The sequence below is a fragment of the Lepidochelys kempii genome, chromosome 11 (genome assembly GCF_965140285.1).
Source record: "Lepidochelys kempii isolate rLepKem1 chromosome 11, rLepKem1.hap1, whole genome shotgun sequence".
NCBI lineage: Eukaryota > Metazoa > Chordata > Testudines > Cheloniidae > Lepidochelys > Lepidochelys kempii.
Genome location: NC_136390.1, coordinates 51,224,315 through 51,244,407, shown reverse-complemented (window position 1 = coordinate 51,244,407; position 20,093 = coordinate 51,224,315). Strand labels below are relative to the sequence as shown.

Here is a 20,093-nt window from a genome sequence, read left to right as displayed (position 1 = left end):
CTCTAGGCAAAACCTTAAGTTACAAAAAGACACAAAAACAGGAATATACATTCCATCCAGCACAGCTTATTTTACCAGCCATTAAACAAAAGGAAATCTAACACATTTCTAGCTAGATTACTTACTAACTTTACAGAAGTTGTAAGGCTGCATTCCTGATCCAGTCCCAGCAAAAGCATCACACAGACAGACCAACCCTTTGTTCCCCGTCCCCTCCAGATTTGAAAGTATCTTGTCCTCTCATTGGTCATTTTGGGTCAGGTGACAGCTAGGTTACCGCAGCTTCTTAACCCTTTACAGGTGAAAGGGTTTTGCCTCTGGCCAGGAGGGATTTTACAGCAGTGTGTACAGAAAGGTGGTTACCCTTCCCTTTATATTTATGACAGGGCCACAGCTGTAAACCCTCTATGTGCAGAGTTCCATCTGAAGTCAACTTCCGCCAGTGAAAGGCTTGCAATTAGTTCCAATGTTTCCAGATTTAAAAAAGCATAAATAAGTTATAATTCCAGTAAAGAATCAAAGTGCCCAGTAATGTTTTATGAAAATTAAAAAAAGGTTAGATTATTTTTGATCAGTTAGTACTCACGAAATGACAGTGCTCATCAGAATGACAGCTTGAGTGACTAGTGTCCTCTCTTCATGACCAGCTTTACCACCTGCAGCAGCAGCAAGCCAGTCAAGTACTTCATTGACTTGATGGGTCATAGCTACAGTGAAGTCAATGGCACTGTAGCAAAGCAAAGACTCACCGGTGCAGCATCTCCCTGCTGCTCATCTTGGAAATTAGCTCTCCAGTGTATGGAACACCTCTTACTGGCCAGTGTCTCGCCTGCTGCTGGCCCCCCTGTTCCTCCCAGACCCCAGTGCTCTTTACCTTGGGGTTCTGCCCCAGAAGTACTCTGGGTCTTCCCTCCCTGGGGAACCCCCAACCCTCTACACTCACCTTACCTCCGTGACTACTGCCAGTAATCATCTAGCCCCCTTTCACTGGGGCAGACTGCAGTCTGTAAAGGCCACTCATCATTGGCAAGGGGGTATAGGACCTGCCGTCTTTGCCTATCCCCATGCTGCCCCTCTGCAGCCCCAGTACCTTTCGTAGGTCTTCACCAAGGCCTGCAGCCTGGGGGTTTATCAGGCTGGAGCTCCCCAGCTCCCTTTGCCCTTCCCCAGCACTGCTCCACTTCAGGTACCTTGCTCCCAGGCAGCTAGCCCTTCTCACTCCAGGGCTAGAGTGAGACTCTTTTCCCAGTTCCTCCCTCACAGCCCTCTTAACAGGGCTAGCTGGACCCTGATTAAGCTAGCTACACCTGTGGTCAGCTACTCAGTCAGTTTTCCCCAGCTGTTCTCTCTCCTCTTATTTCAGGAGCGGGGTAACCACCCCATTACAGGCACTATGGCAATTTAAACAAGATAAGGATCAGTCCCCCTACCTTTATTCGTATTTTTGGGTGACAGGCAAAGAATGAAAACAAGACGTGTGATTTGGGGGAGCAGAGCATATTTCTACTTACCTGTATGAAATATCAGGATGTATGGGACATGAGACATCTCTTATTATTGGAAACTTTCTCTCACCCATGAAGAAGAGGTCAAATTCCAGTAAGTAAGAGTAACCTTACAACAATTTACACCTGCCGAGGATCTGCCACAATGTGTAAAGCTAAGCACATGTGTAAGACTTTCAAGTACTGGGTCCCTTGCCACGCAATTCTTGGCTCATTGAGATGGTGTTCATGTGCCTTTCCCACCACTGAGTTCTGTGTATTTTACTGAATTAATAGTATGTTCTACAATGCAATTTATTTAAAAACATTTATTTTAGGCAAAATTAAACAGACAATTGAGATTACATAGAAATACAATTTTGAACCAGATCACTAACCATTTTCATTAAAAATGCACTGTTGCATTGATTTAAGTATTTTTGTACTGATCAATTTATATAATATTTAATCATGCCGTTTGCAGAGTCAATTGCCATAAAAATCAGTAAAGAAAAAGGTTTCTTAAAATGTGCAAATATCTTAGTATTGTGTTACCATTGATAGTAAATGGCCACTAAATATATGCTTATTACGTAAAGCTTTTTAAAGTACGATAAAAATACAAATTCTATTTGTTAAAAAAAGCCATTGATATGGCTACTAAACATCCTCATTATACAAATTCCAAAATACTATAAGACAAACAAAATTCTAAAGACTTTTGCTTATGAAACATATACTACTGTATTTGTTAGTGATTATACATATGTGTGAGTGGGTGCGTGTGTGTATATGTATATGAATGTTGAGCAAAGAATCAGAGAGGAAGACTTACCTAAAGTAGAACATTAAGATCCCAGTTCAGCAAGTTACTTAAGCACATGCCTAACTTCAAGCAAATGAGTAGCCTCCACTGATGCTAATGGGACTACGCTTATACTTAACATGACATATGTGCTTAAGTACTTGGCTGAACTGGGGCCTAAGCATATATGCTTAAATGTAATATTGCATAAATGCATTTTTTTGTGTGTGTAAACCTTACGACAATAAGCTCAAAGGAACGTTTCATGAACCATAATGTACCAAAAAAGTGAGTCTTTCTGAGGGAAAAAAGACCCCAACCAACCCTACTAAAAATCCCCTGAAAGTTCTTTTTCTACTTATGTGTGTTGTTAAAGGGTGGGGTTAATGAGGGTTTTATGGATGGAAGGGAATATCCTTAGCATAAAATTTGGGCATGATTTGTACATACTGAACAAAATCATGGCAAAGTATAAACATTAAGGAACAAATCCGTGGCTGAATGCAAACATTCACAAATCAAATGTTCACTTATTGTTTATGTTAAAGGGTAATGAAAAGTATGCATAGACAAGTCAACAACATACCAACACCTAGCAGCAATATTTTCTGTGTGTGATTATTCATCACCATGCAAGAATCTTACTTTCTTTAAATATTTTTAATATCTAGCTCTTTGTGTGACCTATTTATGGGTATTTAAGGTTTCATTACTGAGTTGTTGCTGTAAGCTGTAGAGCTGCAGCATGACATTTAACAGTAACACTACACTGTTTCTCAACATGTGAAGGCCCCATCCCCGCAAACACATTGGCATGCGAGTACTTTTACACACGAGTAGCCCCAGTGAATGCAGTGGGGTTACCACATGTTCTTTAGGATGAAGGTGTTAGGGTTCAGAACATTAAATATAGCTGTCATGTAATGAATTCCAAATTCCAAACATGATACAATATGTGCAACTAGCTTAGCTGTAAAACATCAAACCAGAAATGCATAGCATTAAGTTTGTCCATTTTACAAAATAACTGTAACATGTATACTATACCTCCCTAATGCACTTATCAAACATTAGCTAGCATATTGACAATTAATCTGTTCTATTTACTTTTTAAAATGTGAATTAAAGGCCTAAAATATTACAGCTGTAATAGACTAACAATAACATTATTCATATAGTATAGTGATTGTGTACAGTTAACTCGAATTAATTACATGGCATCCAGATTTAATTGTTATGTACATACTAATTTTCAGTATGTTTTACTTCCTTAATTGGTATTTAAAATTTTTACTGTACAATACTCATCCTATTGACCTGAAATTAAATAGTGGCTTGAGGTGATTAGTTTTAAAATGTCACCAGACAAATATTATGCAAAAATTATATTGTCTTCTAACAGAAAGGTATCTATGAGTTCATTAAAGGACTTTCCCAGCTTAAAGTGAATACTCATTAGGTATTGCAAATGTCTGTCCAAGTATGAGAGCGAGAAATACAACAGTGTAATTTAATTCATATTTCATATACAAGTGTGATTTTTTACATTTGTACAGGGAAATATTGAACCTAATTTGGAGTTTTACAGAAGCAAACTTCACAAGAGTTAACATGTTTAAAAATATAATTTTTGGCACATGAATAACATCTATAATACTTGTTCTGAATTAAAAATAAAGGATCATATAAGAATTTCCAACTTCTGGTCTTGGCATCAGCACCTGCTGTCTAGCGGGTCCAGACAAAATACTGTGCCTTCAAGAGTTAGTCCCATTTTGAACCCCTCCTGTAAAAAAAAATCAGATATAGTTAATACAAAGATAGTCTTTTTCCATATATATAAACCCCAATCCTGCAAACTCCTGAATGCACGCTTATCTGTAGGCATATAAGTAGTAGTCCTCATAGGCTCCAGTGGCACTATTCATGTGAGTCAAGTTAAGCAATTTTGCAGGAACAGGTCCCAAGGATGCAAGATTTCAGTGCCAGAAAGTCAGAATCTTTTGGCTTTGTGCAAAAATGCAAATTGAATTTAAAAAGAACATCACATAGTGAATCATGCACGTTTTTAAAAAATGGTCATATTCCAAGGCTGAGTTTTAATAAGTTCCTTTTAATCAGGGTAGGTGCAGAAGAAAAAAATGTAGTACAAATACATAAATGTCTGAAAATACTACATGAAACAGAGTGCAAATACACAATATGCACCTAAAACACAAAATGAATAATATCAAGTGGTAAAAGAATGAAAGAATGGTTTGTAGCTATACTAATGTGAAAAACTTCTGAAGATTTAATGGCATATAATGGCATTTTTAGTATTTTACATGTGTTTACTAAACTGATACAATTTTTCAAAAAATTCACCATGTGAATCCTTACTAATACTGCTATATTTCTCCTGGGATGGTAAATCCCACAATATATTAAACTCCTTATTACAATTTTAATAGGGATATTGCTGGGAGATTATCACTTTCAGTTACTGCAACTTCTAGGAGTGCGTAGCTAGGTTAGCTGCCTCATCCCCTGAATTGGATCTAAGAAATGTTGACCTCCTGGTTGAAAAACAAAACAAAACTACCCTGAATGCTTCAGGACACTGGTGAAGCACTAGAAAACATTCTGTTTCAACAAACTTACTCGGGGAACTACCTATCTCCACATGGTTCACCAACACTACAGGCTGGAGATGTATGGGGAGGTGGAGACCTCCCCAACTCAAAAGAAATAGGGATATAACAGCCCCTTTTCTCCATTTAACAGAGAGGCTGCAAAACGTGCTAGATCCCATATGGATCACACAACAGTAAAGAACGCTTCTTATGCCACCTCCTTCGCTCTTCACACATAAAATCCAGGCACGATTCTTATATGACATAGCTTATACAGAGGAGACCTCAACGTATAAAAAGTCTAAGTTAATATATACTGGACTGTTATAACAATTAAAACAGTGTCAGTGTACGAGAACGAATAAAATGTTCAAAGATGTTACACCTGTGTATCTAAATTTGTAGCAACAACTATACCGTTATCATATTGTTTTTGAGAAACAGCATATGATCATATCACTAGGTTGTGGCAAAATCCATACACACAAGCAGTCAGCATTAAAGTTACATAAGCAACCTTAACTTTATTGTTTCCTCACTTCTCAGTGTGGAACCATGGAACTCTAACATTCTCTTTCACCTGGGTCTGTTACCTTTAACAAACACTGTGCAGCTAAATCAACCGTGCAAGTGCTGCACAGCCTACCTTCACTCAAAGCGCATTGCTAAAAAGTGAAAACAATCATACCGGATTCAATGTGCATGTTCAAGGAATACATTTTAAAGGCACATAGAATCATAGAAGGTTAGGGTTGGAAGGGACCCCAGAAGGTCATCTAGTCCAACCCCCTGCTCGAAGCAGGACCAATTCCCAGTTAAATCATCAAATCATCACATAATTTGGTCAAATCAAAACTGATTGCTATTAGAAAATTCAAAGATGGTTCTCAAGACTATTCTTTATTTTCATGTCAAATTTCAGCTTTCTCCTTCTGTGTTCATGGTAGAAGTGTTTAAAAACAAATTAAAGGCCAGATTCTGCCACCCTTTCATTGAGAAGTACTTTACACCATCAGTAATCCCATTTACTCTAGCAGGACTACTTGTGAAGTAAGATACTACTCCATGTAAGTAAGGGCAGGAATCTGACCCAAAGCATTTTGTTTTTATGATGGAGAAAGTGTTTTTGTTGTCTTTCCCCACTCTCCTCATCTTAAAAAATGCTGAACTACTTTGGCTTGAACTTTAAAAGAAACATCACTTTTGAGCAGAGACGAAGCCTGGAAAATTTCATTTTGATAAGTGAAAATATTGCATTTACGAGCAATTGGAAGAAAAGTAGGGGGCTGAATGAATCATAGAATCATAGAATATCAGGGTTGGAAGGGACCCCAGAAGGTCATCTAGTCCAACCCCCTGCTTGAAGCAGGACCAATTCCCAGTTAAATCATCCCAGCCAGGGCTTTGTCAAGCCTGACCTTAAAAACCTCTAAGGAAGGAGATTCTACCACCTCCCTAGGTAACGCATTCCAGTGTTTCACCACCCTCTTAGTGAAAAAGTTTTTCCTAATATCCAATCTAAACCTCCCCCACTGCAACTTGAGACCATTACTCCTCGTTCTGTCATCTGCTACCATTGAGAACAGTCTAGAGCCATCCTCTTTGGAACCCCCTTTCAGGTAGTTGAAAGCAGTTATCAAATCCCCCCTCATTCTTCTCTTCTGCAGGCTAAACAATCCCAGCTCCCTCAGCCTCTCCTCATAAGTCATGTGTTCTAGATCCCTAATCATTTTTGTTGCCCTTCGCTGGACTCTCTCCAATTTATCCACATCCTTCTTGTAGTGTGGGGCCCAAAACTGTACACAGTACTCCAGATGAGGCCTTACCAATGTCGAATAGAAAGGCCAAGATAATTTTAACCACAGTAGCTCCTGCTGTAATGCTCATTTCAGGTTTTTCCTGATAGTAGGATGTACTTGGGAAATGTTGCTGATGCGGTATGAAGTAAACAGTATGTGTTTTTATAAAGCATCTAAGACAAAATAATCATTTTGAAGTCACCCTTACTGTGGTTAGATATAAACTCAAACTCTGAAGATATAGTCTCCTATTTATGTACACTTGTAACTCTCATTAGGTTGTCATGAATAAATAGCATGCATGTGTTGTACATCAAAAAGATACCTTTTAAAGATAAAAGGAAAATCACAGATTCAGCTAGCCTCAACTCATGAAAAAATTCAAGTCACATGCTAGAATTTAAAATGTCAAAATATTTAATAATCCCATTTGGGATTATTAATGGCTGGAAAATAATATTGAGAGAAATAAAATAAAGCTCAAGGGGTTTAATTATAATGTGGTCTGAGATTTTCCAAGCAAAAGATTGTTCTAACAGCAATTTCTACCAAGATCAGGCCAGAATCACTATTATGGCTCAGCAAGACTAAGCAGTTGTAGACCTGGTTGAACCAGCCTGGGTACGTGACTGTGTTGCATTGCCTGGGTGGCATAAAGTAGCCAGAGCATGTTGGTGAATTTGCCCCATTTTTTTTATGGATTTCACAAGAGCTGGCAATGCAGAATGAAAGCACAAAAGCCTTAAACACAGAAGAATTGTTCTAAGCAAACACAATAATCCAGTTAGAGGCTGTGATGTTATATGATTAAAATATGACCACGTAGATCATTGTTGTTACCACTGTTATATAATTGCATCAACTCTTGTACAAAATGTGACATGTAAGGTGTCTATGAAAAAGTTATGGTTTACTGAATATTATTATCTTATTTGTACAGATGTATCATGTTTGTATCTGAAGTTATGAATATTAACTATGTACCTGTATTTCAAGTGTTTGCTTCTGTGGTAACATCCACAAGGTATTTAGTCAGCACATTGTGAAGGGACTATTCAAGTTGAATGGCCCATCAAAGAACACTTAACTCACAATGGACCATGGAAGACGCCTATCCACAATGAGGGTCTTTCATGTAAACCTTCTAAGGATAGTGTAGATAATGGCCTCTGCTATGACTAAGCAAAGCATGCATGGACATGTGACTTGCCCATGTGACTCCAAACTGCATCTTGTTACCTGGGATTTTCCAGACTAGAACAATGGGTTTCCATCCACATAAAAGGCCCTGAAAACATTCCCAGTTGGACTCTTTCCTGCTCAAACGTCTGGACGATGAACTTATACTAATGGGAGCATTCTAACCAAGGGGCTGAGGACCTTGCAATGATTTGGGAGCAACCAGAGACTTAACTAGTTAACAGTTTATTCCATCACTGCTACAAGCCTGATCCAAGAACCTTGCAATTATTGTACATATTTGATTCTTTTAACCACTTTTAACTCTCAACTTTCTTCCTTCCTTTTTATAAACAAACCTTTAGATATTAAGGAGTACTTGTGGCACCTTAGAGACTAACCAATTTATTTAAGCAAAAGCTTTCGTGAGCTAGAGCTCACTTCATCAGATGCATACTGTGGAAAGTACAGAAGATCTTTTATACACACAAACCATGAAAAAATGGGTGTTTACCACTACAAAAGGTTTTCTCTCCCCCACCCCACTTTCCTGCTGGTAATAGCTTATCTAAAGTGATCACTCTCCTTACAATGTGTTTGTAGTGGTAAACACCCATTTTTTCATGGTTTGTGTATATAAAAAGATTTTCTGTACTTTTCACAGTATGCATCCGATGAAGTAAGCTGTAGCTCACGAAAGCTTATGCCTAAATAAATTGATTAGTCTCTAAGGTGCCACAAGTACTCCTTTTCTTTTTGCGAATACAGACTAACACGGCTGTTACTCTGAAACCTGTCTTTAAATATTAGATACTAAAGAATTGGCAGCAGCATGATTTTGGGGTAAAATCTGAGTTATATATTGGCCTGGGTATGTGGCTGGTTGTTTGGGATCAGAAGAACCCTTTGGTTGATTAAACTCGTTTTAAATAACCACTCATCATTAAGTCTAGTGCTGGAATCCCTAAGGAGACTGTTTTTGTGACTTCTTGTTAGCCAGTGTGGTGAAACAGAAGTTTATTTTGTTGCTGGTCTGGTGGGAGAATAACCAGCAGTTTTGAGGTGTGTCTGCCCTATTTCTCAGCAGTTTGTCCTGAATTTGTTATTCTCAGTTGTGACCCACAGAGTCATGGTGACAGAGGCCAAACACAAACCTGGTGTAAGTGGGCACGTCTCAGTTAAATGCAATGAATGGAGTTGTGCCCACTTACACAAAGGATAATGCCCTGACCTTGCACACATTATTACCAGTGTTGGTACAACACATACTCTTCATGACTTCAAGGGGAGCACTCTGATGAGTAAGGACTACTTACATAAGTAAAGCTTATAGAATTAAGACCTAAATTTGCTCTGCTAACATTTAAAACCCTCAGTTAAATATGTATGAAACCTTTCCTGAGCTCTTAAAACATACAAAGAACTGACTCATTCCTGATGTCGCAGAGGGGAAAATCTGCATGCTCTCCAGTGCTCATTGGTGCAGGTACAACAGCAGAGGGACCACAGAGATTCATCTGCCATGGAGGACAGCTTTAAACTCCAGCTAGGGCCATGACAAAAATGGTACCTGAGGAGACACACTGAAACCTGTGTATTTGCAGGGTGTCCTGTCCTCGTCACTGCACATTGTGAAAAATGGCACATAGCACAGGGGAGTAGTGCTTTCAGGTGCCTCAGGCCAGTGTGATCCCTGCTGTAGGTGGGGAAGGAATGAGCCAGGCCCTCCATTGTTGAAAAGCACTTTAGGGAGATTTTGGAGACTGTGCTGACAGTGCAGGACCCTCCTCTTTTCAAGCTTTGTTTTTGGGCTCCAATCTCCCAACTCTTATTGGTCATCAGAAACAGAGCATCTGTTTTCACTTATTCCTGTCTTTTTAGTCCAAACTGATGTTTTGTTACTTATCACCTGTTGTGTGCAGCATGTTTTGCCTTTTACATATTTCTAGCCTATTTCTTGCCTGACAAATCTATTTTGTTTTTGTTTCCAACCGTCTCCTTTGTGTGTCCCTCTGTGACCTGGCTCTACCCTTTCCATCACAAAGTTTAGGCCTTCAGTCCTTTCTAAACTTTCTCCAATATTCTAAATTTACAAAGCAAACAAAAATAACTCAATGTTCATATGTCTATAATATGAATGGCAAAGAGAATGGGATAAATTACATAGTCAAAGTTTGATCCATTCAAAGAATTCATGTACCATATTGTATCAGAGTTTTATTAATATGTCTTTTGTCCTTTATGATTGTAATTAGCAAACTTCAGGATTAAAGGAAAGTGCTGGTTTATCTGCCAGATACTTAACTAATACCATACATAAAAACCAGCTTTCTTGAATAATAAGGATTTCCAAAAAAGGCAAGATAAAATATTATTATAATGCCAGGAACTACAGTGTTAACATGAATAGACTTAAAAATCATCGGACTCAACAGATTATCATAGTGGCCCTTTCTGGCCTTGGAATCTATGACAAACACAGGAAGTAACTGTCCTGCTCCATTCAGCATTGGGGAGGCCTCAGAGTACTGTGTCCAATTCTGGTCACCACACTTCAGGAAAGATCTGGACAAATTGGAAAGAGTCCAGAGGAGAGCAGCAAAAAATGTAACAGGATTAGAAAATATGACCTATAAGCAAAGGGTAAAAAGACTGGGCATGTTTAGTCTTGAAAAAAGAAAACTGAGGGGGCATCTGATAACAGTCTTCAAATATGTTAAGGGCTGTTATAAAGAAGATGGTGATCAATTGGTCTCCATGTCCACTGAAGATAGGATAAGAAATAATGGGTTTAATCTCAGCAAGGGAGATTTAGTTTATATATTTGGAAAATCTTTCTAATGACAAGTGTCAGTTAAACTCTGAAATAGGCTTCCGAAGGAGGTTGTTGAATCTCCACCAGTGGAAGTTTTTAAGAACAAGTTGAACCAACACTTGTCAGGGATGGTAAGGTTTACTTGGTCCTGACTCTGCCCAGCGGCTGAACTAAATGACCTCTCAAGATCCCTTCTAGCCCTACATTTCTATGATTCTTAAATAGGTTTCTGTAAACAGTTGTCCTTATCAAGAATGCACCATTTGGAAGATATGTTTAGATAGGACTGTTACCCTTATCAAAAGCATTCTATCAACACCAACGTCAAATCCTGCTCTCCTTACTTACCAAATTCCCATTGAAAGCATGGAGTAAAACTCAGTAAGGACATCAGGACTTGGCCTAAAATCTGGCTGACAATGGCACAAATAAAAGTAGTAGAATGGCATAAAACTTCAATCCACTTAGTTCCTGACTTAAATGAACTACAGTTTGGAATGATGATTATATTTCACAAATTATTACCTTTTTCAGATTGTTCATTTTTATACATTTTGGCAAAAATATGAATCAGTATTTTCCTAAAAGTAACAAGATGTTGATACCAATGAAAAAAGGAAAATTTAACATTTTTTCTCTTTATTTAAAATGCAAAAACTATTATTTGCATTAACTAAAAAGGTGCTTATGTCTGTCTAGTTTAAAGCATCTTCCCCACACAAATATTGACGATTAGCTTTACGTATTATTCACATATTTTTATAATATTTTACATTTTTTAAAAATTTACAGCAGATTTGTAAAGAAAGTACATTCCTTCCTCCTTAAATCACATCCTGTCTGCCTTATTCACATAAGTAATTCCACTGGCGTCAATTAAACTAATTGATTAACGTGACGAGTGTCACATAAATGTCAAACAGCCCATGGATTGCTTGAAATCTCTCCCATTTTACTTTTGAAGAAGAGGAGCCCTCAGAAGTGTATAAAAATTTAGACTGACATTTTTCAGCTTCTTTCAAGAGTTCTCTTCTCTCAAAAGTGGGCTGAATTTAATCTGACAACTCTTTGTTTGGTGTTTAAACATATTTTTTGTTATTTTTTTTTTGTAATCTGCAGATCCAATCTGTCAAGCACAGCACTAGCCTTTAGAAGTTTCCATGGGCATATCATGCTTTTGAATGTGATCTTAGATTCATAAATTTGTTTTTCTTTTTTAAACCTGCTTATAAGTTTGGCCAACAGCTTTTTAAGGTTCTATAGTTCACACCAGCTTGGCTATGATATTTCTTCTGTCTAAGCTTCATGGGGGAAGAGGGGAAAACAACAGGTACCCCCCTCGCTTGCTGACTTCCGTTATCCTCTGTAGAGTCTAGGTAACAGGAGAAGGGGTGTTAACTGTGCTGTGAAGTCAGATGAACTCCCTTTTGCAAGGAAAGGGGATGATCTGGGTGATGAGAGTGCCCTTTGTGTGCATCTATGGAGGTGAGATGATTTATAAAGCCATGGGCTACTTTTACTTTAATAATTTCTCTTATCTGTAGCTCTCACAGTTAACTCAGAACAATCAAAGCTTTGTGCAGGCTTTCAGGCACACAATTCATATTCACAGGTTTTAAGAAATTATACAGGTAAGGTGCTGTATATTTATTATGAAACCCAGATTGCAGTGTGTATATCTCCCTTCACCTTTCACTCTCAAAGACCAACACTTTCAGCTGTAATAATAATGATGTCAGTTGAAATGCCAGGGCTGGAGAAAAATGGATGAGCATTTATGTTTTGTTTCATTATTTTTGAAAAGCAGGATTATTTTAGAAGTCAGAATATTCTTTTTAAAATAATGATATTAAATATGTTATGGGCAGTCAATAACATATTTTTCATAATATTTGTTGTACATAAAATAGTATTTGATATCTGTAATACACAACATTTTTTCATTGAAAGGGAATCACGTACAAGCACAACACATTGAAATATATTATTTGTATCATTATATATATGTACTTTAGCTTCTGCAAACAGGCAGGATTTTTTTTTTTTACTGAAGATGCTGCTGTCCCAATAAAACAGCATGTTCACCATGACTTTGTAATTTCTTCCTGAATTTTTAAAGTGCAAGCAGTAATTGTGTCAATAACCCTGGAAATCACTCCCCATTGGGTCTGAAATAGCTCAAATCTGTTGATCTCAAGGGCACACAACCATGCCCATCTCCAGTCTTTGGGGAAGGATGGGTACATTGAAGGCTGCGATCTGTGGCTGGGATCATGCTAAGAAACTCCCCTTATTAAGCAAACTGCATATTCTGCACTACCTTCGATTTCCAAGTTGAGTTAATGAGAGCCCCAAATTCAGCATATTTTAGTGGCGTAATTTGAAGTGATGAAAGCATGAATGACAATAGCAATGTCCAAATTCAAACATATGATTTCAATTTCTAGGAGACATAGAGTAGAAAAAGCACTGTCCTGGCCAGGGTGGCCACATGACTGTTTAACAGCAGAAGAAGATCAAACAGGACCACCAGCTTGTGAACTTTAGTACCAAATGGTGGATAAACACACTCAGTTAAGGACAGCATATTTTTCAGTCACTTCCTTCAACCAACCACTGTCATTTCAATCTTGTCCAGACGCAATTTCAGTCAGCTAACCATCATCCATTCCCCAATAGCTAGTACACATTGGGTAACTCATTCAGGAGCCCTGCCACAGTCAGATGAAACAGAAACAGAGATGAGAGCAAAAAGCGTAATGGAAACACTGTAGCTCATGGCCTCTTGATTATGCCTCTTAAGGGCTAATTATACATACAAAAGGCAGGGAGAGAGGGAGAACTCCATGTGATAGATCCTTGATGCAGAAAAGCAATTGCCCCAAACTATCTTCTGGGATGTCTCTAAGAGGTAAAAACCCAGGGCTGGTCTACACTAGAAAGTTAGATCCATTGTTGCTCAAGGATATGAAAAATTGACACCCCTGAGTGATGCAGTTAAGCTGACCTAAATGCCAAAGAAGCGAACGCTAGATTGATGGAAGAATTCTCTCAGGAGGTAGATTTACTACAATGATGGGAGGGGTTCTCCTGTCGCTGTAATAAGTGTCTACGCTGAAATGCTACGATCGTGCAGCTACAGAGCAGCTGCTGTAGCGTTTTCAGTGTAGACGTAGCTCAAAGCCACTGAAAGGCCGCCCCCTTTCAGAGCAGATCAGCATCGTCTCATGACAACTGGTATTGCACACAATGGCCAGATTTACCGATATGAGTACAGGCACCTGATCTACAACGTTGAGAGCAGAGGATAGGTTACCAAACCAACTAGGGCAGTCTTGGGGAAATACTCAGGCCTGTATCCACTTTGGAAACCTGAGGAATCTAGATGCTTGACCAGCTCTAGCAAGGACACACACTAGTGATTCCAATCGTTCTTCAGTCATTCAATGTCCAGCACTGCAGAGATGCAGCACAGTCCTGAGCTCAGGTAAATGGTAGAACTTTCTGTTTTTTAATCTAGTTGAGTTGTTTTTCATTGTCAGTCTGACTGCACCCACTGGGCTTAAAGCAGCACAGACCCAATGATCCAATGGCAAATTTACATGTATTTGAGCAGATAATGATCTCTATCTAACTGTGATTGATTTCAGGAAAAATAAAGTCAAGCCTCTTATTGCATTAGGAAGAGAAAGAAGAATGGCCACAGCTTCTGAAAGCTGTATAAGATCAACTGAAGTGAGACTTTAGAATATATAACAGCTGCTGCTGCTATAATTTGTGAAATGGGAAAGTTTCCATCCATGTAACATCCTTTAAGAAACTTCAAATTCAGGAGCTTAGAGAATATGGAAAGACTAATTTGATTTATGTGTGAAGTATGGTAAAAACACAGAGGGGTGAAAATGTTTCAGCAAAACAGAGGGAATGTGTGTCATTCTGTACCTTGGGGGAGTGTCCTGGAAACCCCATATTCCTCATTTTCATATAATCATGATCTTACATATAAAAGCATACCTTGTAAGGTATCAGGGGAAAGGTTATGATCTGCTGAAAGTCATTTCTCTATCCATATATGTGTATCATTAATGCATATGAAGTTATGAGAATTGTGTTGTATGGTGGTCACTAAAACATGCTGTAAATTGGGGAATCAGCCAAATATTAGCTCCCCAGAGGCAACAGCAAGGAAAGTAACCAACACCAGATCGGGGTATCAATCAACCCATCAACAACCATTGTCCAGCAAGGGAGCTACTATGCAATGACTCACCTGCATGAGGCCACACCAAGGGAATTTCTCAACTTTGCCTGGAGACTCAGCAATGCACCCAGACATGCCTGGACTTGTGTTTTCCAGCACATGGACTGAGGGTATAAAACAGAGAGAGTGGCCATGTGCTGGGCCCTTCTCCTGCCCTCACCTATGCTGCAAGCACCTAAGACACTGAGAAGAAGACAAGACTCCAACAGAAGAGATTGGCCAAGGTTTAAGGAACAAACCTGTATATTAAGGACTGCAATATCCAGTGGGGTGAGAAAAACTGCTTAATCTAGCTGCTGCCCCGTCTGATAGGATTGAGAGTTTAGACTGCATGCTTATATTTTATTTCTTTTGGTAACTAACTCTGACTTTTTGCCTATCACTTAATATCACTTAAAATCTATCTTTTATAGTCAATAAATTTGTTTAACTGTTTATCTTTACCAGTGAGTTTGTCTGAAGTGCGTGATAAATCTGCTCAGGTTTGACAAAGGCTGGTTTTATAACCACTTTCCATTGTTGAAGTAGTGAACCAATTAATAAATCTTCACTGCCCATCTTGAGCAGTGCAAGATGGTATATTCCTCTGGTATGGTGCTGGGAGCTGGGGGGATTTGGCTCTGGTGCCTTTCTCTGGGTGATTCATGAGTGGATCTGGAAGCATTCATGCAATCTAGCTGGGTATCAGGCTCCACATGCTGTTGTGCTGAGTGATCACAGTGCCAGGGGGGTTTGCTGCTGGTCCCACAGTCCCAGGCTATACCCCCAGAGGATCCTGTCACAGAATGTTTACCAGAGATGTGTCTGAGCACATGTCTGGATTTTGACCATTCCTAAAAGGTCGGGTTCACAGTGACAGTGGAAAGATCATAATTGTGAAATATGGACCAAAATTAAAGTTGGATTTGGAAAGATACCCAAAAGTGCAGAGAATTTAATTTGAGCCCATCTTTTTTTGGCAATGCTGACAGTAATAACAAGCAGCAGCTACTTAGTGCTTTTTTATCACCTGTGTTTTACTGATGTTCTTGTTATGCCTTCACTCTTTGTCTGTCTCAAACAGTACCTGCTATAAAGATATACTAACTCTGTTTACTGGAAATTACTTAGAAATTCCCCACTTATATCAGTAGGTTTATGTTCTCTTGAATGATCAGCTGTTCTAAGTTGTCATCTTGCCTTCACTGCTGAATTCTATGTAAATTGTCTCCCTGGACAGACTACCAATAAATAACAGTATTATGTATTATTAGATCAAATACACACTTATTGAAACTCAGAAAATCTATATTTTTACAAAGTGAATGAGTACAACATGCTGGCTCTACATACATGTATACTATAGAGAATAAATGAGGCCTTCAGTTTTGTCTCATATTCCCCATTACTGCCATATTCCTCAGAACATGTGGTATTTGGCCTCACTAGGTTTCTTGGAACTGGAACTGCTTATGTTTTTCTTCTTCCTAATTCTTTTCACATCTTCACTGACTTCTTAGATAGGCTTGTGGGCCCAAGAAACCACCCATGACTTTTCTAAGATGCCAAACTTGCCTATCATGCACTGTTTCATATTTCTTTCCATTTAAAAATAGGCGAGCAACTGACTGATCTTAATCAAGAACTAATTTATTATATAGATCTTAGAATACAAAAGCTTAATGTCAACAATTTTGCCTCCGAAGTTCAAGTGTGAAATGGAAGCAAAAAAATTCCACAGGTTTTTCAACAGCCCTATATTTTCATATGCCAGCATGGAAGATGCCTCATATTGTGTCAAAAGATCAGGCAAGTGAAATTAACACGAACAGCCAAGACAGAAACATCCTCACCCTCCAGATACATTTGGGTAGAATAGATTGATAAATAATATGTGCCTGAAGAGACACTTTCACTAGCATTGGTCTGATGATGAAAATGTGAAAGTGAACTTATACAATACCAGTGTAAGTCCGTAAGGAAAAAGCAACCATATTTAAATAAGGAAATGAACAATTGGGAGAAAAGTCTATAAATTATGACTTGAAAGACAACTTCCCTGCCCCAAACCACCAACCAACCAATCCCTCTTAAAAATAACAAAGCCCCCCAAAAACATTTGCATAAAAATGGTCCTGAATTACAGACATAAAATATAAAAGATGTCAATTATACAGCATGCCCATTCTTTAGGATTTTAATTATAACAAGTTGATTTAATATTAATATTAAAATACGATATACCAACCATCGCTGACGCTAAACACCCAGGAAAGCACAAGAAGATAAAAGAGATATTAGAAATAGTATAAAGAAATATAAACATTTTTAGGAGTCTTTTTTGGCCTAAACCATTGATTTATGCTAGCATTCTTTGTAGGACGATATCACATGCATTATGCAATCAAATTCAACCCCCTTTGTTGGAGAAATTATTTAAACAATGCTGTGGAAATTCCACAGTAGAACTGTTCTAGCTAGGTTTTCCTGATGCCGAACCTCTGAGTGATATTTCTCTTGTCTTATTAACTTTAGCTTTGACCTTATTCTATGCAAATATTAGTACTAGTGCTAGTCAGAAACTTGAATTCCCAGTCCGCAATAAATTTCAAAATGAAATAGTTGTTACAAAACGGAATGATAAATGAAATTTCAACATTTCCCATCAAGGGGAATTCCAAAGTTTAGCTGTAACCTTTTCTAAACATTTCCAAGTCTCCCCGAGCTGCCCATTACTTGGGAGCCTCCAGCTGCCGAGGAACCTGGGCTGCCAAGGAGCCAGGCAGGTAAGCTGGCAGAAAACTAGGCAGGCTTCTACTGGAAACTTGCCAGTTTCGCTTAGAATTTTGTCAAAATCAGGATGGTCTTGCAGAACATTTTTATTTCAACTAAACATCATTTTCTGACAGAAAATATCAAATGATGTCAGAAAATTTTCAGCCAGCAATAATTAGTACACTTAAGTGCCAAATGCATTCCTTCTAAAGACACTGAGAACATTCAAGATTGCCTCAGGGAGTCAAATGTTCAACTCTGATTGAAGGTCAGTGGGATCCCTCCACAAAGATCAAAGTTCATTCTTCTTTGTATAGTAAAGAACAAATCCTTAACAGGCTATATAACAGAAAGACAGCTGTATGATGTATACTTTACCCTTATTAGGTAAGTGTTCATATGCTAATGGAAACCATTTATTGAAATGATAAATAAGTAATTACCTGCATCTCATCTAGTTTGGACTGAATGTCTGGAGGGAAATCTCCTGCTCCACAGCTAAAAGGGTCAAATGGTTCTGCTCCAAAAAGGTCTCTCTCTAGAATGAAAAAAAAACATTAAGTCAAGAGCTAGTGACATAAAGAAGGAGTAGCATGGTGCACGGTAAACATGTCTCCCTACAAAATATCCTGAACAACATTTCCAGTCATCCATTTTGTGAACAGCAATGTTTAAATATAAACTTGGAAGCTAGTCTGATTTAGCTTATTTTCTTCCCTTTCTAAGAATGCTACCAAGCTGATGTTTTCACTTCTTCACTTGTTCTCAGTTCTCTCTCTTGCATTTTTTTAGGAATGTTCAGTAATTATCATATCATAGCCTCGGTGAAGGAAGTTCAGGCCTTACCTCTGGTCTCTGTGAGGTAAGTTATAATGGCATAGTCCTGCAATTATTGTGTGTGGGAGTTTCACAAATGAAAAAAGGTGCAGAAGTGGTCACCAAGCATTCATCTTTTTTTATTTATTTAATATATGGCAGAAATAGACTCTTGAAAACTATCCAGGTCACCTGTTTGTTGCTTCTTGAAATCAGGTCAGAGGGTTTGGATAAAGACAAATGGCCCTCTCTGTACACACCAGGTAAGGCCTTGACTTGTGACACAGTTCTTTTGGACACAGCTGGTATTAATGGAAACAACTATTAGCCCACAGGCATTTTAGTTTACTTTTACATAAGATTAACATCAAAAAACAAAAAGTAGTGGACCATGAAAGATCAGTTATCATAGATGTCCAAAGAACCTGGATCTGAAATGGAGCAATACATCTGTACACCTCTTTCTGTCAGTGCCTTACAGCAACTTCTCACTATTCATTTTTTCTTCCTAACTAGTCTTTGTTTTTCTTAATTGTGTCACTGTCTATTTTTAAGGTCCAGTCAAGATCCAATATCTTCAATATCACTCTACTGTATTAGTTCAGTATTCTATTAATCTTATTTCATCCGATTTGCAGCCCAGTTCATTTATTTTTTCTCTCCCATCAGGTACAGATGTTTTTTTCTCCATAAAACGAGTGCCATGTAAATATGCTATTCTTATCCAGACTGGAAGCCAGCTAAACTGGTTTTGATAACCATTTTGCTAACACAGTTTAAACATATTGGTTGCATCACTTGCAAAATTAGGTAACTACATCTGCATGGCTGCCAAAAGGAAAGTTCAAACTATATCTTATCTTTTATCCACCAAATCTGCTAACCATGCTATCAAATTATAAAGTGTATTAATTTATGAGTAAAGAGGGCTATTGATACCTGTGATACTATTAGCCCAAAATATGACCTGCAACATTAGAGTCAAGAGGTTGGAGTCAGCAGTCAATTACGTTACACTGAAAAACAAACTACAAAGTATTTTCTAAATCAAGAAACTGCATGTTACAGTATTACTGTTCATGCAATCAATGTTGAAAGAAATTGCACAGGATAGATACAGAATATAGAATATTAATATATTAATTCTGAAATCTGTTTATAGAACAGTATGTCTAGAGAGCCGTGACTTCCATGGCAATTCTGTGTTTGTGTGTGCATGTGTGTATGATTCACAGAAAATCACGGGTTGAAGTCTTGGCCCCACTTAAGTCAATGGCAAAACTCTCTTGACTTCAGGATTTCACCAACAGGCTTGCCAGCCCACTACTGAACAAGACTGTTCCTTGAAGTTTTATCCTATATGTCCATTGCAATGGAGCATGGGTTTTAAACTAACAATTTAGTATTATTAGTTGGTTTTAAGATATTCTGATTTTAAAATAAAGGATATTAGAGTTCTCATAATTACATAATTACAAACAACTTAAATTATCATGTGCCACAACATATTTAACTAAAATGACTACTTTTGCATTTTTTCCATGACAGGGCTATGACTTTTTCTT

At 38.1% G+C, this 20,093-nt stretch overlaps 1 protein-coding gene across 2 annotated transcripts in view; it reads right to left on the bottom strand.

The window, feature by feature from the left end:
* Window positions 1-1,836: 1,836 nt before the first annotated feature.
* GULP1 (GULP PTB domain containing engulfment adaptor 1) overlaps window positions 1,837-20,093 on the bottom strand; it is a 134,520-nt gene continuing 116,263 nt past the window's right edge. For both annotated transcript variants that reach the window (XM_073306130.1, XM_073306131.1), the window contains 2 exons: window positions 18,156-18,250; window positions 1,837-4,075 (listed from right to left, as the gene is read on the bottom strand). In XM_073306130.1, the coding sequence (XP_073162231.1) occupies window positions 4,004-4,075; window positions 18,156-18,250 (167 nt within the window). In that variant the 3' untranslated portion in view covers window positions 1,837-4,003. The remainder of the gene's footprint in view (window positions 4,076-18,155; window positions 18,251-20,093) is intronic.